A 27,636-nucleotide genomic window follows, 5' to 3' on the forward strand; every position below is an offset into this window, starting at 1 on the left:
GACTTGGCAGTTTCCGGGAGGTTGGGGAAGCGACCCCGAGCACAGCCCGGCCAGACGCAGTCGCCGAAGCGGACGTTCTAGGTGGCACAGACACCTCCGGGGTAGAGCAGGCGCCCGGGAGAGCGGGCTGCACCACCCCCACCTGCGGCCACGCGCCGAGCGCCCCGACCGCGTGGGCACAGTCCCCAGCCTCCCGGGGAGGGGCACCCGGGAGAGGGCGGGGCCCCGGGAGGCGGGGTCGTAAGGCTCTCGGAGGCTAAAGCCGCGCCCGGAGCCTGGCGGGGAGGCGGCGGGAGGGGCCGGGACGGCCGGAGTGAGCGGCGGCCGCAGCTGCAGCTGGACGGCCCGCGGGCGGCTCGGGCCGCGCGCCTGGAACCTCGCGGGGCGGGCGGGCGCGGTACCCCCTGCCTGGCCGCCTGCACCCGGGGGAGGCGGCCCACGCGCGACGGGACCAGCAGCATGAGCAGCGGCTACAGCAGCCTGGAGGAGGACTCCGAGGACTTCTTCTTCACCGCCAGGACCTCCTTTTTCAGGAGAGCGCCCCAGGGCAAGCCCCGCGCCGGCCAGCAAGTGAGTGGCACGCGCCGTGGGCGCCGCAGCCCGCGCCCATCGCTCCCGGGGTCCCCGAATCCACGTGTGCCTGCGAGGCTCGCTGGGGATGCCGGCTGGGAAGGAGGAGGGGGCGGCCGAGAAGGGGCTCCTGCCGTTTGGGATCCCAGGGTCGTGCCTGGAGCTCGTGCACATGGGCGTGCGGACGTGCGCGCGCGGAGAGCGGCCAGGGCTAGGGAAAGAGGAGGAAGGGCAGGAGACCGGGGGCCGTCTCCTGCCTTCCGCGCCAGATGGCCTCTGCGGCCCAGCTTCGGGCTGCGGGCAAGCAGTTCTGAGCGTGGAGGCGTCCCTCGCCCATTCCGGCGTTTCCTCTGCGCCCCAGCAGTCCGTGGTCGGGTCCTGGCCCCGGCCCTCACTGTGAGTCGGCTCAGTGGGCACTGAGTGGCTTGGGCACCGTGTAATAGCCAGGGGTGGCGGTGGTGACCTGGCTTCCCCTACCTTCCGGGTCCGGGACTTTGGTGGTGGGGGTGGGGACGATAGAAGGCGCTCACTAGATCTTGGTTGCGGGAGTCAAGGTTGTGCGTTTCCTGCAAAGTCAAGTTTGTGAGTGCCTCCAGTGTTTTGCAAACAAGTTCCGGTGCTAGGTAAATACCAGCCGGCGAGAGCTGAGCCTTAGGCCGGTTTCTTCCTTTTTTGGAGGAAGCATGCCGTGGGAAGTAGGACTCTGGAAAAGATGGGAAGGGAACTTGGGCCGGTTTCGCCGACCGTGACCGTGTTATTCAGGGAGGCTTTCTCGAAACGGGCCACTTGGGGTGGACTTCTCAGTCTGGAGCGTGAACTTGCGGCCTCTTGGCCCTGGGAACCACACCAGGGAGCCCCGCCAACCAAGCCGTGCCCACATCAGATTAGTGAAGGCTGTAATGGAACAAATTTGTTGCCCTTAAATAACATCAGGCGCTCCCCGAACTTTGCTATTAGACAGTCCTGGAGACTAGAGGCAAGGAAAATCGTTCAGGGCCGGAAGAGGAGTTATGGGAGGGGTGAGGACGGAGTAATGTGTCAGGGTTTCCTTGCCAGACCTTTTAAGTTTACTTAACCACTTTCTGAGGTCAGATTTCCAGATTCGGAAGTTCTAGTCTTCTCAGCCTCTTAGCCCCCAAACCAGAAGGAGGGGCAGAGGGGATGGTGAAGGGCCAGAGTGAAGTCAAGTGCCCTTATTCAGTAAGCAGGTAATCCTAAGTGAAGTCCTGGGGCGGCAGTCCGCCTTCTTTATTGTTTCTAAGGCTTAGGGTTGCACTATTTACTAGTCACTTTGAGCGATGGCTTAGCTCTGGCTGCTGTAACAAATACCGTAAACTAGGTGACTTAAACACGAATATTTCTCACAGTTCTGGAGGCTGGAGGTGGATCTGGGTGCATGGTGGGGTTCTGGTGAAGACCCCCTTCTTGGCTTGGGCTTCCTGGCTGGGAGACAGCCCACCTCTTGCTGTGACCTCAGGTGGAGAAAGGGCTAGCTTTCTTCCTCTTATAAGGGTGCCTCTCATCTTGGGGGCCACCCTCCTGGCTTCATTGCCTCCCACAGATCCCCACCTCCAAATCCTGTCACGTTTAGGGCTTCATCATTCGAATTTTGGAGTGGGGGGGGGGGGTCCACATGGAGTTAATAGCAATTGATCCTTCTTTTACAATAGAGTGTATTTTATTTTATTAAAAAAAAATTTTTTTTAACGTTTATTTATTTTTGAGACAGAGAGAGAGAGAGAGAGAGAGAGAGAGAGAGAGAGAGCATGAACAGGGGAGGGTCAGAGAAAGAGGGAGACACAGAATCTGAAACAGGCTCCAGGCTCTGAGCTGTCAGCACAGAGCCCGATGCGGGGCTCGAACTCACAGACCGGGAGATCATGACCTGAGCGGTCGGACGCTTAACCGACTGAGCCACCCAGGCGCCCCCAATAGAGTGTATTTTAATGGCATGCGTTTGCTGTGAAGTTTAGAAGGCAGAAACACTGTTCTTCTGTCTTTGAGGGAAGAATTAATCGCTTTTCCTTATGCTTCTTTCTTTCGCTTGGCTCTTCTTTCTTTCTTGATCTCTCCTTTGTTTCTCTTCTCTTTGTATTTTCTCCTGCCACTTACATTGCTGTCACCGCCTGACACTTTCGCTAGAATTTGACAGCAGTGGTTGTGCTGGGTTGATGGCCGTTCCAGAGGCGGCTCTTGATCTCCAGAAAACTTGCTGGTTCTCAGGTTCTCCAGGTATGCTCCTTCCCAAGGGCCAGATTATCCAGGTTAGAATAGTGTGAGAATGTTTCAGTGCTCTAGAAAGTAAAAGCCTCTTTTTCTCTGGGTTTACAGTGTTTCTGCTTGTTGATCTAGCGTTCATATTGTTTAATACTTATTTAGCATTTAGAATTAGTCTGACATTCATTAGTATTGTGCTGAAAACCGGGACAGTAAGACCTAGTTCTTTGCTTGAAGATCCTGTTCTGTATTTTCTGAAGCCTTATTGCCTGTGTATTTCCCCTTCTAACATAACACATGGAAGGCGCTGACTTCTGGAACTTACTTGCCAGGTGGAAAAAGTGTTTCCAACTGAATTTTTGTGGGCATTTTGGTTAAAGTGCCTGAAGGAGTGTGTTAAATTCCTGATAGGATTTGCGAGTTAAAGAAGTAAAACTTTTTAAAAAAATTTTTATTTATTTATTTATTTATTTAAAAAATTCTTTTAATGTTTATTTCTTTTTGAGAGAGAGAGAGGGACAGAGCATGAGCAGGAAAGGGGCAGAGAGAGAGGGAGACACAGAATCCGAAGCAGGCCATGTGGGGCTCGAACTCACAAACTGTGAGATCAGGACCTGAGCCGAACGAAGTCAGACGCTCAACCGACTGAGTCACCCGGGCGCCCCCTTTTTAAAAATTTTTAATGTTTATTTATTTTTGAGAGCGTGCAAGGAGAGGAGGGACAGAGAGAGAGGTACAGAATCTGAAGCAGGCTCCAGGCTCTGAGCTGCCAGCACAGAGTCCGACACGGGACTTGAACCCACGAACTGTGACATCATGACTTGAGCCAAAGTTGGTGTTAAACCGACTGAGCCAGCCAGGCGCCGCAAAGAAGTAAAACTTCAAAAGCAAGGCACTCTAAATATAGAACATTTGTTTTACCTATGGTTAGATGATAGATAAGCCTTTGTCATTTTATTATCTTATTATTATTATTTTAAGGAATCTCTGTGCCCAATGTGGGGCTTGAACTCATGACCCTGAGATCAAGAGTCGCTTGCTATATTAACTGAGTCAGCTAGGCACCCCACCTTTTTCATTTTATTATTTTGGTGATTAGAAGAATAAGATAAGCATATCTGACAAAGTGTGAAAGTGAAATTGAAATTTATCCTTTCTTTATTTAGAGAGGTGCAAAGAGAGATGTTGCCATAGGCTTTGTTATTGATAATGGTAATTGTGGGTTTTTGTTTTTGTTTTTGTTTTTTTGGTGCTGAACCACCTGGTGAAAAAGCCAGGAAGATATGGTTTCTAGGACTCTTGAAAATATCCAGAGAAAGCAAGATGTTTGTGGTAAATTCAGGATGGAGAAAAAGGGGGAGGGGAGTGAGGAATTTCTTTTCTTCTCTTGCCAGGCAAAGGAATATAGCCCAACTTCTATCTCCAACAAAAACAAAAATCTTATGGATATAAAGAAAATGTTACTGTTTTCTTTCTTATATTATGTTGGTACCCTCTTTAAAAAAAGCAAAAGACTGAAAAACCTGTCTGGAGGATATAAACAGGAATGAACACATGGCCTTTTTGTGGCAGTTTGGATGTCCTATGTATTGTATCTCTGGGGTCTCCATTGGTACCTGATACACAGTGGTTGCTCAGTGAATATTAGTTATGTGACTCCTTTCCTGGTTTGATAATAATTGGCTCTTTTTAAGTTTATTTATTAGAGAGAGAGAGACAGACAGATACGGGGGAGAGGGGTGGAAGGGAGGGAGGGAGAATCCTAAAAGGCTCTACAGGGCTTGATCCCATGGATCATGAGATCATGACCTGAGCTGAAATCAAGGGTCAGAAGCATAACCGACTGAGCCAGCCAGGGGCCCTGATAATACTCGGCTCTTTACAGGTTTTCAAATGCATCCTATTTTATGATTCTCCCCAGAACCCCCCCTGGAGAATTAATGAAAGGTAAGGCCTTGTTAAGGGATTCACCGAAGGGCCCACAAACTTTCCTTTTTTGTTAATTCTCAGCCAAAAAAAAAAAAAAAAAAAAAAAAATTAAAGTTCAGTTTTCTTGTCGCACATATGGACATCTATAATTTAGGAGTTTCTTAAAATGTTGGGGACCCGTCCCCCATTCTGCATATATCTTCATTACAGTGTTCATAATTCTTAATGTAATCTATTGGAGCATATCTTACCCCCAGCTAAGGTAATTACTTTTCTTTCCGGGCCTTTGGTAGTTCAATAGGAATAAGGAAAGGAGACCCTGTTTTTGCTTTAGCAGAATAGTCAAGAAGCCTTAAACTTAAAAAATCGTCTCTGAACCACTCACACTTCTAAAAGAAGTTACCCTGAAAAATTGTTTAATAAGGCAAGCCTGTGAGACCCCATATAACAGGCCTCAAGTTTGCCCTATGGGTTCTCTCCTTAGTATAATTTAAAGTTTTTTCTGGCTTGTTTGGTTCTGTGTCACATCGTTAGAATCAGCAGTAATGAGGCACACTGTTTTTCTTCAGTGTTTCCATTAGAAGCTTTGGCGGTAGGTCACTGGGGATGAAAGAATAATGGTTTACAACTTCAAAAGTATTTTGACTTTATTGCTTTTCTGCACGGATTTTTAATCCCTATATTGTCAAACATAAGTATTCCTACCAGTCCTTTTGCCTGGTGTGGGGTGATTTGCACGTTTCGTCTCCATGTTTGCTATGTCCTGTCCTTACACAGTACATATTAATCCATTGGAATTTTGTGTTTGTGTGAACAGGACTCACAAAGACACATTCCTTTAACTCAATTTCAAGAGAACATTAGTCACCTCTTCTATGAAAATACATTCTCTTCCCCGTTTCTTCTTCTGGCTAACTTGCAAAGATTTGGGATTATTTGGAAAGCAGTGACAGAAAACATTTATGAAAAGAAAAGCTAAAAATATCCAATAATGTGCTTATTCTTTTTAGACTTCCTTTGGCAGTCCATGCATGTCATACTGTAAACATTCATTTTCTGGGAGGAAAAAAACACGAGGCAGACCAAGTACTTTTTAGTGTGGTGTGGGCCCCAATTCTTAGCCGTGAGCATCAGCTCTTGCTCACCCCCAGCTGCCCACAGAAGTAGCTGTCCTTTGATAAAGGCCCCTGTTTGAAGCTTGCTTTTTGCTTCTGATTTGGCTTGAGGCCATTATCTAGTTGGGGCCCTTGTTCAGAAGTGCTGGTGAAAAGACAGTACAGGATAGGAGATAGATGCCTGGGAAGGAGCTGCTTTTATATACTGTATCTTGGCTAAATTCACCTGTTGGTATCTTTGTCTCATTGAAGAGCTATGCACAGTGCCTAGTAAGAGGTTTAATTCTGAATAAGCATTAGCTATGTGACGAGGCCCTGCTTCTTGTTCACTTTCGGATGCAACAACTTTTGTTTGTTTATTTATTTAAACGCTTATTTATTTTTGAGAGTGAGAGTGTGAGTGGAGGAGGGACAGACTGAGAGGGAGACAGAGGACAGAGGGCTCTGTGCTGACAGCAGAGAGCCTGATGAGGGGCTTGAACTCACCAACTGTGAGATCATGACCTGAGCTGAAGATCATGACTGGATGCTTAATGGACTGAGCCACCCAGGCGCCCCTGATGCAGCAACTTTTAATGTTTATTTATTTTATTTTTATTTTTATTTATTTATTTTATTTAGAAAACTAGAGCCAGAGAGGGGCAGAGGAGAGGAAGAGAGAGAGAATCCCAAGCAGGCTCCACACTGTCAGCACAGAGCCTGATGCGGGGTTTGAACTCTTGAACTATGAGATCACGACCTGAGCTGAAATCAAGAGTCGGATGCTTAACTGACTGAGCCACCCCAGGCTCCTCTGCAACAACTTTTAAATAACTGCATGTAACTAGGACTCTGGTCATACTAGTCTTCACTTCCTTTCTGGAGCCGTGTAATTTGCCATCACAGAACCTTGGCCTGGGATTGCTTCCCTCCCTTCTCCGTCCCCTCAGAAAAGTCTTCCTGAATCACCACTCCGAAGTAGGCAACCTCTCCTCTTACAGCCCTCTGCTCTTTCCTTTCATAGAACAACAAAATTATAATTTTTGCTATTTAGTTTAATGAGGACAGGGACTACCATGTTGACCCAGCACATAAATAAATGCCCCGTACTTAGTTTTTGAAGGAATGAAAACCTGATTTTTTTTTATATGAAATTTATTGTCAAATTGGTTTCCATACAACACCCAGTGCTCATCCCAACAGATGCCCTCCTCAATACCCATTCCCCGCCCCCCCCCCCCCCCCCCCCCCCGCATCAACCCTCAGATTGTTCTCAGTTTTTAAGAGTCTTTTATGGAAAACCTACTGATTTTGGATGGAAGTTCCAGTCCTTGGTACTGTGACTTTTCCTTTATACACAAGTATGCAGAATTTTTCCTCCTCTCCCAGCTGGACCAAAAGTTTCTAAAAGCATCTTACACGTTAATAGTCATTTAAAAATAAATGATATTGGTAATCAGTGTTATTACTGGTTTAGGTATAACTCACTTTATGTATTTCCCCCTTATTTTAAGAAAGCCCATTATTCATCCATTTAACATTTATTGAATTTATTTTGCCAACAATTTATTTTTGCTATGAAGGGAAGGAGCAGAGGGCTTAAGAGGGGAGGGATGCCTACTTTGTTTTGCCTTTAAGGTTTTATTTATTTTTAAGTGTTTATTTTATGTATGTATGTATGTATTTATTTTTGGAGAGAGAGCACACGCAAGCAGGGGAGGGGGCAAAGGGAGAGAGAGAATCTCAAGCAGGCACCATGCTCAGTGCAGAGCCTGATGTGGGGCTCGATCCTATGACCCTGGGATCATGACCTAAGCCAAAGTCGAGCTGGATGCTCAACCGACTGAGCCACTCAGGTGCCTCCTTTGAGTAATATTTTTTAAAAGCTTACCAAATAGAACATCTCTCTAATTTTTCTTTAAAGAGCTTGTCCCTTTAGTGTAAAGGAAACTTGTACCTGTTGACAGTTTTTAAAGAACACTTGTATTGTGTAAAGTGTGGTAAAGCTGTACATCAGTTTAGATGGAAAGGCTTACAGAGAAGTGTATCTCTGTAAAACAAGCCACGTTTTCCTGTTGACATCTGTCCAGAAGCTGTAGATGATTGTGTTCCAACAGAAACATCATCATCCTCAAGGATATGAAGTGCATTAAACAGAGTTCATATTAATAACACTAACCAGAGTTGATCAAACTCTCCCAAATAGTGTTAGTTTTTCAGGTTTTTCTTAATAGTTCTGGTTTGGCTGTCAGTGGCTAGTGAAATGGTTTTGTTTACTTGTTATTATCATCATTATTTTTTAAAGTTTATTTTTGAGAGGGGGGTGGGGCAGAAAGAAAGAGAGAGAGAGAGAGAATCCCTCTGCTAATAGCACAGAGCCTGATGTGGGGCTTGATCCCATGAACCCTGAGATCATGACCTGAGTTGAAATCAAGAGTCAGATGCTTAACTGACTTGAGCCACCCAGATGCCCCAAAAGTTAGAATGTCTATATATATACATATGTATATATATATATGTATATGTATATATACGTATATATATATGTATATATATATATATATATATATATTTTTTTTTTTTTTTTTAGAAAGAGAGAGAATGAGTCAGGGAGAGGCAAAGGGAGAGAAAGGCAGAGAATCTTAAGTGGGCTTCATGCTCATGGCTCAGTCTCACAAACCATGAGATCATGACCTGAGCTGAAATCAAGAGTTGGACACTTAACTGACTGAGCCACCCAGGCGCCCCTAACTTGTTATTTTTTTAATGGACAGGGCCAGATATGCAATAGGAAGGATGTCAGAGCCCATAAAAAAATGATTAAGATGTGATATGCACATAAAAATGTTGTGAATAGAAGTGGTCATCATTCTAAAACTGTACTGTAATACAGTAGTTACTGACCACATGTGACTCTTGAGCACTTGAAATGTTTCTGACCTGAACTTAGAGGTGCTGGAGGTATGAAATATACACTGATTTCTAAGACCAAGGGAAGAGAATATAAAATGTAAACAATGATTGCTTAATATTGGTTATATGCTGAATATTTGGGATATACTGAGTTAAATGAAATTGTTACCTGTTTGTTTTTTAACTTGGCTACTAGAAAATTTAGAATTCTGTATGTGGCTCACATTCTGTTTCTGCTGGGCAATGCTATCTGCTAAAGCAGAGCTGCTAACTCTTGCCGGGGGTTTCGATCTCCATCCTCTGCACATGGATGGATGGGTTGCCAGCCAGGTGCCCTGAGAAGATTTTTCTTTGTGAAGGGGAACTTGCCCTTTACTGTTGGGAATAGTTTCTTCTCAGCCTATCGAGGGTCATGCATACCAGCATTTTGAGGTTGTGAAACTTTTGTGTGGGGAACTTCCCTTTTTTCTGACCTATGAGCTGATAGGATAAAAACTGTCCTAATGGCATTCAAACTGCAACCCTGCCTTGAATTTAAAGAGACTGGAGCTCATTATTTCATAGGGTATTAAAACAACAAGAGTAATACACATTTTATGGACTATAATTGCTAACTGCTGCTACATGATTCAGTCAGCTAAGAATAATTTACTAATTATATTGTAGCACTCAGTTCTTTTTTCCAGATGCTAAAGAAAGTGAGATAATTAGAGCAGGAAGAAGGATGAATTTGGGAATTGGAGACCAGAAGAATAGATTTAGAAGATCTAGATTTAAGAGGTTTAGAATGCAGTCAGCAAACTTTTTCATGAAATTAATGCAGGTCAGGCCATGTTTGTGTGTGTTAAGATTGTGAAGGTAGTTTTCTACATTCATTCCCAAGTGTTCATGGAATGTTCGCAATGTGATAGACTGGTGCTAGGGTTTTGATGAACAAAACAGATAGAAACCTGCTCTTAAGAAGTTGAGTTCAGAGTCTTACGGCACTTGGCTAGCTCGGTGGATAGAGCATGTGGTTCTTGATCTCAGGGTTGTATGACTCTAAGTTTGAACCCCACTTTGGGTGTAGAGATTACTTAAAATCTTTTAAAAAGTTGAGTTTGTAGTCTGTATACATCATTTCTCGTCCATGGTAAAGAGCAAGGTCTTAGTTCAAAATCTGGCTCCGTGTTTGTTTCGTATATGCGAAGAAAGTACTTTATCATAGGCATGGCATTTTTACTCAAAGGATATTAAGGTTTTATTGGTAGCTGGAGCAGTATGTTTAAAAATCTTTTTTTCCAGAATTTTTAATATTTGTTTATTTTTGAGAGAGAAAGAACGAGTGGGGGAGGGGTGGAGAGAGAGGGAGACACAGATAGAATGTGAAGGAAGCTCTGGGCTCTGAGCTGTCAGCACAGAGCCCGACATGGGGCTCATACTTACAGCCATGAGATCATGACCTGGGTCGAAGTCGGATGCTTAACCACCTGAGCCACCCAGTTGCCCCCCCTCCCCCAAATTTTTTTGATAATAAGAGTGCTGTAAAAATCGCATCATATACTTTGAGGGGAAAATGGTCCATTATCTAAGTTTAGGTCAATATCCTAATTCGAATATTATTTTGCAGAATTGTTTTCTAGTTTTTTTCATTTGTCTTATTTTTTAAAGTAATCCCTACACCCAATGTAGGGCTCAAACTTATGACCCCAAGATCAAGAGTCCCATGCTTAACTGACTGAGCCAGCCAGGCACCCCTCATTTGTCCTTTTACATACATATAATTGTTTTGTCCTGACTTTTTAAAAAATTGTGGTAAAATACACCTAAAATTTGCCATCTAGTGTTAAGTATATTTACATTGTTATGTCTCCCATTGCCAGAACTTTTTCATCTTGGAAACTGAAACTCTGTCCCCATTAAAGTGCAACCCTCTCCCCACCATACTCCTGGCAGTCAGCATTCTATTTCTGTTTCTATGGGTTTGACTGTTCTGGATATCTCCTGTAAGTGAAATCCTACAATATTTGTCTTTTTGTGACTGGCTTATTTCACTCAGCGTAATGTCCTTAAGGTTCATCTGTCTGTAGCATGTGTTAGCATTTCCTTCAGGTCTGAATACTACTGCATTCCATGTATGTACCACATTTTGTTTATCCATTAATCAGTCAGTGACTAGTTGGGTGCGTCTAACTCTTGGCTATGGTGAGTAATGCTGCAAGGAACATGGGTACACAGATCTGTCTTAGGTGAATCTCAATTCTTTCAGGTATATACCCAGAAGTGGCATTGCTGAATCATATGGTAAATTTTTAAAAAAATTTTAAGATATGTTTTTTTTAAATGTTTGTTTTTGAGAGAGACAGAGACACAGAGCATGAACAGGGGAGGGGCAGAGAGCGAGGGAGACACAGAATCCAAAGGAGGCTCCAGGTTCTGAGCTGTCAGCACAGAGCTGGATGGGGACTTGAACCCATGAACTGTGAGATAATGACCTGAGCCGGAGTCGGATGCTTAACTGACTGAGCCACCTAGGTGCCCCTGAAGGCTGTATTTTTAACTAGTTTCATTGTGCCCTTAGCTCCACTGGGCATCGTCGTTAAAATAGAGGGAAAAGTGGGGTGCCTGGCCGGCACAGTCAGTAGAGCATGTGACTCTGAGGACAAAGAATAACTCATTGTTATTTAACTTGCATTCCTTTAACAGTAAATTTAATATGTTTCTGTACTTCTAAGTAGATCTTCCTCTTGGTGTGAGCATTGCTCATGGCCTTTGACCATTTGTTAGGCAGGCCGGAAATCTCCCAAGAGCTCTGTTCTTGAGTCGTGTGCATGTTTAGCGGGGGAGATGGTTCCCCTTTTTTGTGGTCAGCTAAACTCCAGGTTATTTTTTGACTTACTCTGTTTGTACCAAAAGGACATTACATATTCTGGCATTTTGAAATCCTTTAGAGTCTGTCTCAGGCTGACATCACTCTGAAACTCCAAGCAAAAAAAAAACCCACTTTACTCCTATAATTATGACACAGGAAAGGCATTACTAAGAAAGCATCTGTGTCCTGTGAATACACTGTGGAATACAGAGGGTGGGAGCTGGACGATGTGCCTTTTACTTAGCATGTTAAAAAAAAAAAAAAAAAAAAAGTGACTGAAGGTGCCCGTTTATCTTTGAATTTCAGTACATTTAGTGTGAGTCTTCCAAGCCCCTGGGAGAATTCAGAGGAACCTAAGTTTTATAAACAGACCAGATATTGAAAAAAAGGATTGTAGGACAAACTGCTAAAAAAAACAAAAAACAAAAAAAAAAAAAACCCACCTACCCCAAAGAATTTTTATACTGTTTACTTATTGGCCTATTGTCTTTTGTTGAAACATTGCAGTTAGATAGAATCGGGCATCCTTCTATCTTAAGGCTTGCCTGTGATGAAAATTTTGGCTTAATCTCTTATAATCTGATGAACCCGTAGTTTGTCCTCATTTAATTTTTTCTTCATAATATTTTAATTAAGTGAATCTTTTAAAGAGACGGAAAGAATTATTTCTGACTTTAGATGGATTATGAAGCCGCCTTAATCCTCATATTCTTAGGCAACTCAAACAAGTTTACTCTGAAAATTTCCTACAAATGCTTGTTTCGAGGAATTTTTTTTTGATACTTCGCCAGTGAAGTCCTAGAAATTTATGTGTAGTTGATACAGTTCTTGAGCAGCCAAACAAAAACCAAACACTTTTATGAAAATATAAAAAAGCTGTATGCATTACATAGGGAAAAAATAGCAGTACTAAAAATGTTTAACATTCCATCGTGTTTTATAGTTAATGGAGCTTTCCAAGAGAATTAACATTCAGTTGATTTATTTGGACTTTAATTTCAGTGGAACTTGGAAATGAGAAATTAAACCAACAGAAGTTTTATTGGTTTAGACCTTCACCAGATCCAGGTTTTAATGGCACTGCGGAGGTGAATTCAGAGGTATTTGACTGTAGTCCGTGATTTCCCAGCTATGGGAAAATGTAAATATTATGTAGGTGGTTTAAAGAAACAATAATATTACTTTTGTCCATTTAAGGTCTGTTTCTGTTTGTTTAAACAGGCTCGTGGATAGCTTTTTCTTGCCAGTTTTCCTTTGGGGGAGAGTCACTGCCCTTTCAGATCTTTCTGAAGTTTGAAAATTGCTTTCTTGCTTTCTCTAATGACCAGGCCCACGTGGTGCCCTGGGGGTGGGGGTGGGGGGGAAGGAGTGTGGTGGTGATGTACTGTGCTGAGGTGTGGGGTTTGATTCTTGGCTGTCCTGCTGGTCTGTGCTAGAGAAATTTGCTCTATGAACTGTACCCAGAGTGCAATTATTGCTGCCATTTGGTGCAGGGGACTGGAGGTAGGTTATGTAGGGGAAAGTAATACCTTTCAAAAAGGCAAATATAGCACCCAAATCAGCAAATCAGCGTAAAATTCATTCACACTGGAGGTACTTCTGAACATTTTTTTTAAATTTTATTTTTAATGTTTATTTTTGAGAGAGAGAGTGAGAGCAGGGGAGGGGCAGAGAGAGAGGGAGACACAGAATCCGAATCAGGCTCCAGGCTCCGAGCTGTCAACACAGAGCTGGACGTGGGGCTTGAACTCATAGGCTTGAACTCATAGTGAGATCATGACCTGAGCCGAAGTGGGATGCTTAACTGACTGAGTCAGTCACCCAGACGCCCCTGAACAGTTTTAATTAACAGTGGATCTTGATCTTTTCTGGTGAGGGCTATTAAAAAAAAAAAAAAAAAAAAAAGAGGGGGAACTGGATTTTGTTATGGGCTAAAAGGATGTGTGTCCTTGATTAATAATAAGCAGCTGTGTAAGGCAGCCTGGGTTTAAATCTGCCCACCATTATCTTGGGCAAGTCCTTGCACCTCTTTGAGCCTCGATTTCCTCATCTGTAAAGTAGCAGCATGCCTGGCACATATAAACAGTAATAAGTATTAGCAATTAAAAAAAAATTACCTTTTATTTTTAAAAGGTTCTTCCACATTTGGTCATGTATTTCATTTGAGTTTTGGGCTGAATGGAGAACTGGCCGTGCCTGGGAGAGTTGAAGCCAAAGAATGAAAGGTAATTAGGTGCGTCACTTTGGATTTATTGACCAAAAGAAATTGGGAATCTCAATGTCCTTGATCAGGAGGAAGCTTTAGTCATTGCTGGAGGCTTAAAAAAAAAATTTTTTTTTTTCTTTTTGAAACCACTTTCAGTCTCACTGTAGTGCTTTTGTTTTCTGGTAAAGGAGTTGTTGTCTCCTGACCAAGCCTGAGGCCACCTATCAAAGTCTTTACTAGTCTTTTTTCCCCTTAAAGTTAGCCACCCCAGTGGAAAGAGAGATCGGACATAGGAAAATGTGGTTCTTTTGCTCAAGAGTTGGTGTATACCTTAACACACTGAAGTTTGTTTCTTTTCTCCTCCTTTTTTCTTTCAACTTCCTTTTGTTCTCCCTCTCTTATCTGCCTCTGGCTGCAGGATTCTGGCTGCAGTTTTCTGCTGGAGGCTACTGGCTTGACCTGGTGACAGATTTTTGCTTCTTCCTGGGGGGCTTCCCTTTTTCCTCCAGAAGGTGTAAATTGCCTTGTGCTCATTGTTTAGGGACTTAGTCACTGTCTTGTTTCTGGTTTTCATGAGATCAAATTGAATGGGGTAATTTATGTGAACTGAGTACCTCACGGCAAAGGGGATGTGTTGCTGTCCTTTGAATCCATTTCCACGCGCTGTGGCTGGGCTCCCAACCCTCTGGTCTCCCACTCAGTGTTTGAGCATTGCTGGACACATCCACAGTTCGGAAGTAAGCTTCGCTTGTGCACAGTTTGAACACAGGCATTAAAGAAGCTCAGTGAGTCACGTGATCTGTTTGGCTAACTCTTCAGAGTTCATTTATGCTCTATAAAACTGGCATGGGTTTTGGAATCTGGTGGGAAACCTCTTCCTTCAGACCATGTGAGCCTCTTGGGGTTTGCCATTCCCTCTCTGTCCCCAGCCTCCCCTTCCTTTGGTTGTGTTTCTTACAATAAATTGGTTGTCTAAAGCTGGCTTTATATTCTGAATGCCATTGTGAATATTTTTAATCACTTCCATTGTAAATTTAGCTGAACCGTAAATTTTACTGATACTCCTACGTAAATATTCTCTTGTTAATATAAAAGACTTGGGACATTATCCAGCATGTGAGTACATATTCAATAAATGTTGACTATTATTTCTAGTAGTATTAGCATTATTCATTAAAAACAATTTCATAGGAGCTCTAAGATAGTGTGATATGATGGGAAAGTCTAGGGATCTAGAATTGGGAAATCATCTTGATTTTTGAATCTGTCATTCACTAGCTCTGGGAGCTTTGAAGAGGTTCCTTAACTTTTTGAGTATCAGCTTGTTAATCTTTAAAACATATTCTAGAGGGGTTATATAAGATAATGTGTGTGAAAGTACTCCCAAGTTATGAATTGTTACATAATTGCAAATATTAGTGTTTAGAGACTAGTATAAAATTGTTTTCTTAACATATATTGTGTCTTATAAATTGATTTTAAATTCTCAACCTATGGTAGTATTGGAGGTGATACTTGATAAATGGTTATTGAAAAATGAATTTATTCCCCCATCTCATTCATGTATATTTTGTTAATTTTGATTTTCATTAAAAATTTTTTAATGTTTGTTTATTTTTGAGAGAGCGACAGAGAGACAGTGTGTGAGCAGGGGAGGGACAGAGAGAGAGGGAGACACAGAATCTGAGCAGGCTACAGGCTCTGAGCCTGATGCGGGGCTTGAACTCACAACTGCGAGATCATGACCTGAGTTGAAGTTGGTTGCTTAACTGAGCCACCCAGGCGCCCCCAAGTATGTCTCTTTTTATCTGCAAAATGGTGATTTGTATTTGGGGACCTGAACTTTTTTTTTTTTTTTTTGGTAATATTTTTGGACAGAAAGCATGAGCTGGGGAGAGGGGCGAGGGGCAGAGGGAGAAAGAGAATCCCAAGTAGGCTCCATGTTCAGCATGAAACCTGATGTGGAGTTCGATCCCATGACCCTGGGGTCATGACCTGAGCCGAAATCAAGCGTCCCACTCTCAACCAACTGAGCCATCCAGGCACCCTGGATGACCTGAGCATTTTATATCTAAGCAGCAAGTTTAAATTACCTTATGAATGAATTGTGTTTTTGAAGCACTCTGATGCTTTGGAGAAAGACAATATCCCATTCTTATTATTGATTGAATGCATCAGGGGCTTTGAGTAAATTTAGTTTTAGGCCTTCCAGATTATCCTGTCTGTGAGCTTCATGAGGGCAGGCCATTTCTGTCTTGTTCACCACTAGATGTTCATTGCTAGTGTGGTACTTGGCACAGGGCACCAAGTGGGGTCTATTGTTATTTGTTTTTATTTATTTTTTAAAGATTTTATTTTTAAGTAATGTCTACACCCAATGTGGGGCTCCAACTCCCCGAGTGCTGAAATCGAGTCACATGCTCCTTTGAGTGAGCCAGCCAGGTGCCCTGTCATTATTCGTTAATTGACCACGTGGTTTTCATTTGGTCAGATTTGTGTCAGAATCCTAATCAAGAAAAATAAGTTGGTTGAAAGCAGTGAAACATGTTTCTTTTTTTTTTTTTCAAGGGGAGTAATCCTAAAATAAATAATGGTAATAGATTCTGTATCATGTGAAAGTGAGCCATTTAGGCGAAACGGAACCTATATTGGGCTGGGGATGTGGAGACCTGGGTCCTAGGCCTCTACTTTGTTCCAAAGAAGTAGCTTTGGAATTTAATGGCTGATTTATTCTAGAGCTGAATTCTTGATTGGAGGGAAAGTAACGGTGATAAAGGGCTTGAAAGGGATTCCATGAAATGTATTGCGATGCCAAATGAATTAGTTAGGAAATAGCTGTATTAGGTCATATCTGGTTGGGTGGGGTTGAACTTAAGTGAATTGGTTAGTCATGGGTGTTTGAGAAATGAGTAGAATATGTGGAATATGAGTAGAATATGAATTATTCCTTTTCCTAAAGAGGGAATGTCTTGGGTAAGAAATCAAGGGGGTCCTGGTGGTTTATTGAATTCATCCCTATATAGTTCCAACAAGAATGGGTTTCATGCAAGCCAAAGGAAAGCCTTAATTATTGCAGGAGTTGTAAACATGATGTCAAGAACTATTTAAGAAGGAGCCCACCAGAAAGCAACTGGGCAGGATGAATGTAGGAGAGTCTTGTGCTTACAGAGAATGCTAGGGTAGTGTGGGTAATTTAGCCCCCGTGCTTACTGAAGGACGAGTGCTTACAGGCAGGTGTGCATTCACATTTGGGAGTGAGGGAAGTGTATTCATTTCCTTTGGAAGATTAAATGTTGTCTTTTGTTTCCAGTGTCTCTTGTATTCCAGTTGGTCTGCATTGACCCTTGCCAGGTAAATGTTCCAAATCAGTTTCTTTTAAATTCTATTATAAAACCTCAGAGTCTTTTGCCTAATACAATATATCCAAATATGAGGCTTCCAGAGGCTTCTATCCCCTTGCCCACACCCTGTGTAGAGTGCTTTACTCAGCTTCTCCATTCACTGATCCATGGATATCCAGTTCAAGGCTCATTTCTTACAACAATGTCTTGTCCTCTGATTGCTACAGGCATATTTAAGTATCGCCTTCCTGACAAGAATGAAAACTCTTGAGGGCTAGGGATCTTTGCTTTATAGAGGCCATATTGAATGATTCGTGAATGTGATGATTAACCTGATTCATAATTGAGACATTGTCATTCCCAAGAAGAATTATTTTCAATCTGAGCAATTTATTTAGAATTTTCATCTGTTTCTAATTTCATACAGACTTCAGGAGATATTTCAGCAAGACCCCATAGGGAAAGATATTTCTTTAAAATTTGACTTTTAAACATTTGAGGGATTATTGATAATTTAGAAAGACATAACTAACTCTAAAGGAATGGCCTGGGTGGAATGGTTCCTTTTAATGTGAAGAGTCTGGTTTTCTGCAATTAGCTAGAAGGAACATACTTAAACACATAATTATAGGAAGCTTTGTTTTTAGGAATGGAAATCACAAAAAAAATTATTTTTGTAGCAACTCCCATTTTTTTCATTAAGCACATTGTAGTGTCCCTGAAATTCTGTGGTGCATTTTATTTATTTACTTATTTATTAAAATTTTTTTTTCAATGTTTTGTTTATTTTTGAGAAACAGAGAAACTGAGCGTGAGCAGGGGAGGGGCAGGGGAAGAGGGACACAGAATCTGAAGCAAGTTCCAGGCTCTGAGCTGTCAGCACAGAGCCCAATGCGGGGCTCGAACTCTCGAACCATGAGATCATGACCTGAGCCGAAGTCTGAGGCTTAACTAACTGAGCCACCCTGCTGCCCCTGTGGTGCATTTTAGATTTGGAAAACGTGTGATACGATAATACAAAGAGATGGCAGATTTAGTAGCTGCTCACATTTGTGTTCTTTTTAATTTGAAATGTAGGCTCTATGAAAATGAGTGTTGTCAAAATGGTTTAGGTGAACTAAAATGTTGCATTACCATTTTGTGGCAAGCAGAGTATCAAGACTCCAGACCCTTAATGTTACAGTTATTAAACATTATTTGAAGTATCTCTGAGTTTGCATATAGGCATTACATTCATTTAGGCAGTGATTGATTTTAACAATTCTAGTGATCAGAAAAGGAAATGTGGGCTGAAGTGTGAAGGAGTGGATTTCCCCAGCTGCATAATTTATGTCCCCCCCAAAAGGTAGACACATGAAGCTAAAAAGCCGTGCAAAGTACTGACCTGTTCTTTGTGGCTATCGGGGCTTGCAGGAGTGACTTCTAGCTAGGCCTCCGTGGCTGCCCAGTTACTGAGGTGGAAGGAAGGCAGTGAGAGTGGGGATGAAGCAGAAGAGGGGCCAGGTTGCAGATATTGGTGAATTGGGATGGGGTGGGTCTGGATGTGGGTACTGGGGGGTGGTGAGAACGAGGACAGGGATGAGTTGTGGGTTTCTTGGCTTCGGTGACTGGGAAGGTGATGTCATCACTTGCCAATTAAGGGAATATGGAAGAAAGAGGAGATTGGGGAGGGAGGATAAGTTCAGACCGTGTATTGACTCCAGGCAGTCAATAAATAACGAATGAATGAATCTGGGTGTATTTTTTTTGAGCTGTCGGTAGGGTGTCAGTGTTCCCTGAGCTTCTTGGAGGTATAGCTGATCTGGGGAGAGAGCTCTGGGATTTGTTGAAGCCATGGGAGGAGGGGGACCCAAGCAAGGAGGATACACCAGCATGCATGCATTCATTCATAAGTTTGCTTATAAGTTTCTTTATTTTGAGAGAGCATGCAAGTGGGGGAGGGGCGGAGAGAGAGAGGGCGGGTGGGGGTGGGGGAATCCCAAGCAGGCTGCCACTACCAGTGGTGAGCCGCAGACAGGGCTCAAACCCACCAACGGTGAGATCACGACCTGAGCCAAAGTCCTATGTTCAACCAACTGAGTGTTCCAGGTGCTCCTTGCATTTAAAGGGTAGGCAGAGAAGAAGGGTGTGTCTCCAGAGATAACCAAAGTGAGTGACTCGAGAGGTGAAGAAAGCCAGGAGAATGGTGTTGTGGGAGCCCAGGGATGGGCCGCCTCAAGAACAGGCACGTGGTCAGTAGGGCAAGTGCAGCACGCAGAAAGGCCAGGGACTGAAGTTGAGCCAGTAGGAGCCTCTGGAGGCCTTGAGGAGAGCCTCTTCGGAAAACTGGAGAGGCAGTCGGACTGCAGAGGGAGGAGGACTGAACAGCTATGGAAGAGACAGGAAAAGTGGGTGCAAACTGCTCGCTCTTACAAAGGAGAGTGCCCTAAAATGAGTCCATGGGGAGAGGGAGTCGTTGGTGTGTTGGCATCATTTTTAGATGAGCGACCTGAGTAGAAAGAAGGCGGATGGGGATACAGGTGAGGCACTAGGGTTCCCTCAAGGAAATGGCTGCCTTTGCAGCGGAAGGGGTGGTGTTTGGACCGGAAGTGGTGGAGGACTGCTTAGAAAGCGGGTGGGTCCTCTTGGAGAAGGCGGGCAGGGTTAAGTCTGGTAAACTTGTACCTGATACGGGGTTGGGGGGTGGGGGTGACTAGAAGTTTGAGTCGTGGCCGATGGGCACTGACCAAGCAGGTGGATATGCGTGTGCAAGTGCTGTTGTGTGGAGAGAAAGCCGGAGGTACAGAAGCAGAAGGGGAGCTCTGTGGTGTGTCTGGGGGACCAGGTGGCCTTCTGGGTGGAGCTGTCGGGGAAGGACACACCTGCGGGTGTGGTGGGTGTGGTGAACGACTGGGGAAGGAAGCCGGCTCTAAAGGGGCCTTGTTTGTCAGGCTGAGGACTTTGGATTGCATCTCCTGGGTGGGGAGGAGCCACTTAGGGAGAAGTAACGGGGTCAGATCTAGAATTTGGGAGCTGAGAGCAGTTTATGGAAGAGTTTAGAGAGAAGCAGGGGTATTGTTCGGGAGGCCATTGCGGTAACCTGGGTGACGGTCATTAGGGCTTGAAATGGGGCAATTGCAGTGGGAGAGGTGCGGATTTCTGAGGTTGACTGATTCCTGAGATTGACTGATTGACCAAGCGGGGGGAGAGAGGAGGAAAAAGGTGTGTGTGTGGCGGGGGGAGGGGACAGCTGAGAGGATGGCCCTGCCGATGGGGAACTGGAGAACACAGGAGGAAGAGAGGCAGGTCTAGCCAGGTGGTGGGATAGTTCAATTTCAGGCACATTTACAGAGCGTTTGTGTAGCACCCAGCTGGCTACGAGAATCAGGATTCTGAAGCTCAAGACAGAGGTCCCTGCAAGAGAGATCGGAAGCATGAGGTCATCATCCTTGAATTGGAAGTGGTTAAGATTTATTTGAAGGAACAAGAGAAAAATAAATCCTGATGTGGATATGGACTGTGAAAGCAAACTTCTTAGACCATTTCAGTGTATTATTAACTTTCTTAGAATAAAGCCTTTGATGACCAGAATGTGGATGTGACCCAACCCCCCCCCCCCCCCGCCGCCCCCCAAATAGCTCAAAATTAATGACAAAAAGATGTTAGGAAATAAATTCAAGAAGTTTCGATAGAAGTGTTTTTATCTTGATAGTTTTCTTTTTTTTCTATCAGGTCGAAATCCCTTTCTTAATCTCTGTTTATTATTTTTGATAAGAAACTTGAGAAAACTGGGGACTAGCTGGTTGTATTTTTGAAACCTCTTTGAATATGAAATATACTGTCTGAGTGTGGTATCACTGGATTGTATTCCTCAGGCTTGACATCAATGGATACCTAATAATTAATATTCTAATGCAGTGTCCTTAGATGGATTAAAAAAAAAAAACAACTAAAGTGGTTTTCAGGAAATATGCTGATTACAATTTATATTTAGCTCAATACTGGTTTGTAGAGCCTTACTTTGGATCTTCCATAAAATCCACGTTTTTCTGTTTTCCTTCCCAAAATGTAGAAGCACACAATCCTGTTGATCTGTGGAAATGTTTACTAAGGAGAAGTCTTTATTTTTTCCTTTTAATTTTATTTTTATTTAAGTAATCTCTACACCCAACATGGGGCTCAAGCTCTTTCCACTGAGCCAGCCAGGCGCGCCCCCCCCCCCCTTTTTTGGGGGGAGGGGGAAATAAAGCCTTTAAAGAGCTCATGAGCCTGCGGAAAGGGGCAGAGGGAGAGAAAGAGGCTGCATGCTTAGCACAGAGCCCAACGCGGGCTCCATCCCACGTCCCTGGGATGAATCTTGATTTGAGCCAAAATCAAGAATCTGACACTCAACCGGCTTGAGGCACCAGGCGCCCGGAAGTAAACTTTTGAGATCCTTTGGAAGTTCCGACAGTGGGGTGGGTGCTCTAGAATTTGTGTGGGGATGTGGGTGGTTCCGGTTATTTTCCCTAGCCCCCTCCTACTTTTTTCTGAACTATCTGCAACTACTGTATGGTTTATGCTGTAGCAGAGAGATTACTTTCCTGCTTCCGTGGTCTCAACAAACATTTATTGGGTGCCTGCTTTATAGCTGGTGTTGTGCTTGGCCCTGGGATTTAAAGAGAAGGAAGGCCAATATCCCACCTCCAGAGCATGCAGTCTAGTAGAAAGTCATAAAGAACCATTGTGATATTGTGACGTGTAGTATATATAATGGAAGGAATTTGGAAGAGCTTCTGGGTTGGTGAGCATGGGAGGTGAAGGGGGAGTGGCACTTGTGGGGAGGTCGTGAAAGCTCTGGGCCCCTTCCCACCTACCTCCTCTTGTGTATCTCTTGGCTGTTCATGAATTGTAGCCTTTGTAAAAAAAAAACAAACAGGTAATAGTGATTAGAGTACTTACCTGAGTTCTGTGGGCCATCCTAGCAAATGGGTGAACCTGAGAAGGGCGTCATGGGAATCCCTGATTTATACCTGGTCAGTTATAAGCATAGATAACTATCTGGATTTGCGATTGCATGTGAAGTGTGTGTGTAGAAGGTGTCTTGTGGGACTAAGCTCTTAAATTCACTTGTGGTATCTATGCTAACCCCAGATGGATGGTGTCAGAATGGAGTTGAATTGTAGGACGGACACCGGGTGGGTGTCTGCAGAGAACCGAAGAATTGCTTGCTTGGTGTGAGGGGAAGCCCCGCCATCTCTGGTGTCAGAAGCGAAGTGTTGTGAGTAGTGGAGTAGACAGTCCAGTTGTTCTTTTCAGCTATAAAGAGACCATTGTTGATGCACGTGGAAGGGATACTCTTACTGTTGATAACAACGATGGCTCAATGCATTGTCCATTTATTGGTTCATTTCCTCCTCACGCTAACCCAGTGAGGTAGGCGTGGATATTCTCTTTGTAGAGAAGAGGCACAGAGAGGGTCACAGTAGCTGGTAAACAGAGGAACTAGGGTTAGAAAATGGGCAGTCTGGTGTAAGAACCCATGCTTTAAGAAATCGATGAAGAATAGGGAAAGCAGCAGTCTCGTTGGGGTGACTGTGCCACATTAGCAAAAGTCAGTGCTTAGTGCTTGGAGCTTGGGCCGGGGGTTGGGGGGGACAATGGGAAGGGAAGTCATAGGCTTATGGTTAAATTAAGCCTGGGTAGACTTGTTTCAAGTAGTGGAATAGGAGAGGGGGATGGGAACCAGATAAGGCAGTGTCTCCTTGCATATCAAGATTTACTGTGAAATCCCTACAAATGTATGTATAGATTTGCATATATTGTACATTGACGTTACCTTTTGAATTTCTAGCATTCTTGTTTTCATACCGGTTGTGTACATTATCATCTAACAAAGTGCATATATATGCACTACACAGGTGTAAATGATAGTGGTTGTAATGAATGTCACAACTTGTAAGAAATTGGGGATTTCTGTCTGGTTTGTTGTGATTTAAAGAGCAGTCTGCGATTAATAAGCTTTGGAGATTTGTTTCAAGGAGTGGAAAATGAAGTTCTAGAGGCTGGTTCTATATTGCTATATATTCTCAGAAAGAAAATGTAAAGGATCTGGGTGAGTTCCAAAAATTGAGTCATTCACATCCTTATTGGCACACTGAGATTGCTCAGATGTTTGCAGTACGTATTGTTGAGCACGGACCATGCACAGGGTTTAGTACTACATACAATTGGGTTATTATAAAAGACTCTCCCTTCCTTATAAGGAACTCTCTGGGATTATATGAGGAGACCAACATATAATATGCAGTTTGTGAATGGTAACAGCTATAATAAATGAGCACAGAACAACTCAGAAGAGATTAAATACATTTAAGAGACATTTAAAATAAATATAATAGTACCCTTGATTTATTGGTTTTGTACAACTCTTGTTGAGTGAGTGGCACCAAGAGGCTGAATAGAAAAGGGCAGACCTAATTAGGAGTACTTCTTGGAGGTTGTAGACACTTGGATTTGGGTTTTGGAAGGGTAGAAGTTCAGCCAGTGACTGGGTGTGCAACTTATTTTTCTGTAGAAGAAGCACTGATGTGTGTTTGGAAAAGGTTTAGATTGCCTCAAAAACATGAATTTTCAGAAATGGCATGTGTCTCTAATGGGGTGGTCTCCAGGGATAGGTACACAGAATGAGTGGTGACTTTCTAGAAACACTACAAAGTGTATCTGTGAGATTGGGATAGATCTTAAAATCATGATCTCATGGTTCATGGATTTTAGTCCCATGCCAGGGCTCAGCAATGCTGATAGTAAGTAGGAGCTTGCTTGGGATTCTCTCTTTCCCTCTCTCTCTGCCCCTCTCCAACTCTCTTTATCTCTCTCAAAGTAAATAAATAAACTTAAAAAAAACTAAAGTCATGCAGAATATAGTAATTCATAGTACAGTAATTCACAATACAGTTATTCAGAATACAGTGATTATGTAAAAGTATATGAATGCCTTTATAGCTGATCGTCCAACCTAAAATTTTTTTTTTTAATGTTTATTTTTGAGACAGAAAGAGACAGAGCATGAGTGGGGAAGGGGCAGACACACACACACACACACACACACACACACACACACACAGAATCCGAAGCAGGCTCCAGGCTCTGAGCTGTCAGCACAGAGCCCGACACGGGGCTCAAACTGTGAGATCATGACCTGAGCCACCCAGGTGCCCCCGCTGATCATCCAACTTTAAATTTTTTTTTTTTTAATATTTTATTTATTTTTGAGACAGGGAGAGACAGAGCATGAATAGGGGAGGGGCAGAGAGAGAGGGAGACACAGAATCTGAAACAGGCTCCAGGCTCTGAGCTGTCAGCACAGAGCCTGATGCGGGGCTCGAACTTACGGACCGCGAGATCATGACCTGAGCCGAAGTCAGACGCTTAACCGACTGAGCCACCCAGGTGCCCCGATCATCCAACTTTAAAGATAACACATTGCAGATGTAGTTGAAGCCCCTGGGTATTCCTAGCTCCATGTTTGCTCCCCCTCCCTTTCTCTCCAGTTGTTTATCATTGCTGTCCATGTATTTAATACTTTAATTACTGGTGTCTATGTAAATATTAATCATCAATAGTTGAGTGTTACTTTACGTGTTTTTTTTTTTAAACTTCTGGCTGTAGTGTCCTATTGCCTGTTTTCTTCTGTAGCTCAACGTCTATTGTTAGCTTTGTTTTTGAGATTCTTGCTACTCTAGTTCATTCTTTTTAATTGCTATACACTACAGTGTGTCCATTTTCCTGTTGATGTACATTTAATTACTATTTCCTCCCATTTTTCTCTATTACAAATGACATTGCAATACACTTCTTTACGTGCCTCCTTTCACGTGTATGGGAAACTTTTCTGTAGGTTGTAATCCCCAGGAGTGGAATCGCTTAGTCACAGGGAAGGGAATGTGTATCTTCATGTTCATTGGGTTAGTACTTCAGTTCCATCTTTGAATTGGGAAGCTTGAGGATTTAATTATTTCTTTTTAACTTGTATGCTAATATTTTCTTGAAACTGTAATGGACCTGTGGAAACTTGTGGTTTGGGGACAAGTTGGAATACAGAAGATAATATTTATTATGTGTTAATGGTTGGTAACTTCAGTGATTTGTGTAAAATTCCACTTAACTGGATATATGGTTGCATATCTTCACCTAAAATCGCAAAGAAAGACTATAAAAAAGAAATTCCTAAACTGTATTTCTTTGGTCATCTGTGCTCACCTGAAGGTGCAGGAAGAATGGCTTGGTGGGGCAGGGGAGACTTTTGAGTAGATAATAACATTTTTTTGTGGTGTTTAAATTTTCTATAATTTATTTGAAACTGTCTTTTTAAACTAAAAAACATATTTGAGGTGTAACTGATGTGTGTAAGTTTCAGTTGTAGACCGGTAATGATTCATTATTTGTATATGTTGCAAAATGATCATCAAATGGCAGTACCTTGTTTTTTTTCTTGTCAGGAGAACTTAACTACCTTAACTGCTCCTCTCTGAGCCACTTTCAAATATATGCTGCAGTATTATTAACTTTAGTGTCCATGCTGTACTGAAAACTTCTTCAGTCCTCTTTCTGTCTCAAAGTGATCAAGTAGAAGGGAATGAAGAATGGCATAAATCCTGATGGCATCTTTTTGGAATAACCTGGGGAGTGCTCCCTTTGGGCAAAGGGGGGGTGGGGGGTTTGGTTCGGTTTTCTTATAGCCTTCCTCAAGCTGCCTATGTTTAGTTTGTGGTTTCCAAGAGACCTGTTGGACTGGCTTTAGGCTGATAATATCAGTTTCTTCATGTTTTCCCCACGTCTCTTAAAGGAACTTTTATGTAACTCTTCTTTTCAGTAAGATCCTAAAACCATTTGCTATTATGGTTTAGTTGTTTCTCCAAACGTTTATTTCCTTCTGGCAGGAATCCGTAAGAGAGCTACTTCTCATGGATCTTGGTTACAGGTTCTATGATGAGTCATTATTGACAGAAACTTTATGCCGGAATACAACATGAAAGGTCTCCTTGCCATTGTAGGAGAGGGGGTGAGGGGTGAGCTTTGCACTTATGCGGATTTAATGTCGATCAGATCACCGACTGATTAATCTTAGGGCCTCTTACATATTCTTCACTGTCCTGCTAGTTTGAACTAAGAACTTTAAAGCAGGTGATGGTCAAAGTAGAGAACAAATGGGAACCCTTGTGGAGGTGGGGTCCCACGAGTCTGAACAGCTGTCAGGGTGGGGACTCCAAGGGACATTTCATGGGCAGTTAATGTGTTCTTCAATAGCAGCATTTCTTTAGTCATGGATAGCCTCCTTTGTGACTCTCTGAATTTCTAGTGATTCTCCTTTTTTTAAAATATTTTTTTAATGTTTATTGATTTTTTTTTTTTACAATGTTTATTTTTGAGAGAGAGAGAGAGCACATGCGTGAGCAAACTCACGCTCATGAGCAGAGAGGGGCAGAGAGAGAGGGAAACACAGAATCTGAAGCAGGCTCCAGGCTCTGAGCTGTCAGCACAGAGCCCGACGCGGGACTCGAACTCATGAACCACGAGATCATGACCTGGCCGAAGTGGGACACCTAACCAACTGAGCCACACGGGTGTGTTGTCCCCCCTCCCCCATTCTTACCCTGAGACTTAGAGCCATCGAATTACAGTTACTTGTTGCAAATCATCTACTTACTGTATTCGGCTTCCTTGTAAGCTGATCAAAATGAGCTCTGGTTGATGGCTCATCCACCTGGTTATTTAAATTGTTTGCTTTCTGCTCTGACCTACCAGTTCTACCTCTAAAAGCGTACCCTTAAATTAAAAAACAAACAAAACAAAAACCACAAAATCAAACCCCCAAAACCCAAGGATGTATGAAAAATCTGTTCTAAGGCAGCTCATCAAAGCATTGTTTTTAATAGTGGGAAATTTGGAAACAGAGTAAAGGTCCAACATCAAACCTGTCCAATATGCAGACATTTAACAATTTGAAAATATTTATATCGGAGAAAAAATATTTGTAGGCTACAGTGTCTAGAACTTCAGGTTCTAGAGCCAGACTGTGAATTCTGACTCTGGTGCTGCCCCTTAGAGCTGTGTGACCTTGGGCGAATCTCTTTCTCTTTTTTAAAAATTATGGTAAAATATACATAACATAACTTTTACCATTTTAACACTTTTTAAGTGTATAATTAAGTGACATTAAGTGTATTCACATTGTTGTGCGGGCAAGTTTCTTAACTGATCATTGTCATCACGGCTTTCTTGAGGTTGTTTTGAATGTCAAAGAAGGTCATGCATGTAAAAAGCATAGTCCCTAGTAATACTCAAATGTCAAAATATTATATATATTTTCATTTAAATAAAAATTGTTACGTATTTAAGACCTACAACATCATGACTTGATATATACACAGTGAATTATCGCCATCAAGCTAATTAATGTGTCATTTCTTCATAGTTAACCATTATTTTTTGTGATGCCAGCAACCTGAAATCTGTTGTAGGATATTTCCTGGGATCAGTATGATATTAACTATA

General features: G+C 42.8%; 1 protein-coding gene across 1 annotated transcript in view; it reads left to right on the forward strand.

Annotated features, from left to right (window-relative positions):
• Nucleotides 1-266: 266 nt before the first annotated feature.
• The window catches only part of RASSF3 (Ras association domain family member 3), a 72,095-nt gene continuing 44,725 nt past the window's right edge, over nucleotides 267-27,636 (forward strand). The window contains exon 1 of the mRNA XM_078449722.2: nucleotides 267-570. Within this exon, the coding sequence (XP_078305848.1) occupies nucleotides 460-570 (111 nt within the window). The 5' untranslated portion in view covers nucleotides 267-459. The remainder of the gene's footprint in view (nucleotides 571-27,636) is intronic.

The sequence above is a fragment of the Panthera onca genome, chromosome B4 (assembly GCF_046562875.1).
Source record: "Panthera onca isolate mPanOnc1 chromosome B4, mPanOnc1 haplotype 2, whole genome shotgun sequence".
Classification (NCBI taxonomy): Eukaryota; Metazoa; Chordata; class Mammalia; order Carnivora; family Felidae; genus Panthera; species Panthera onca.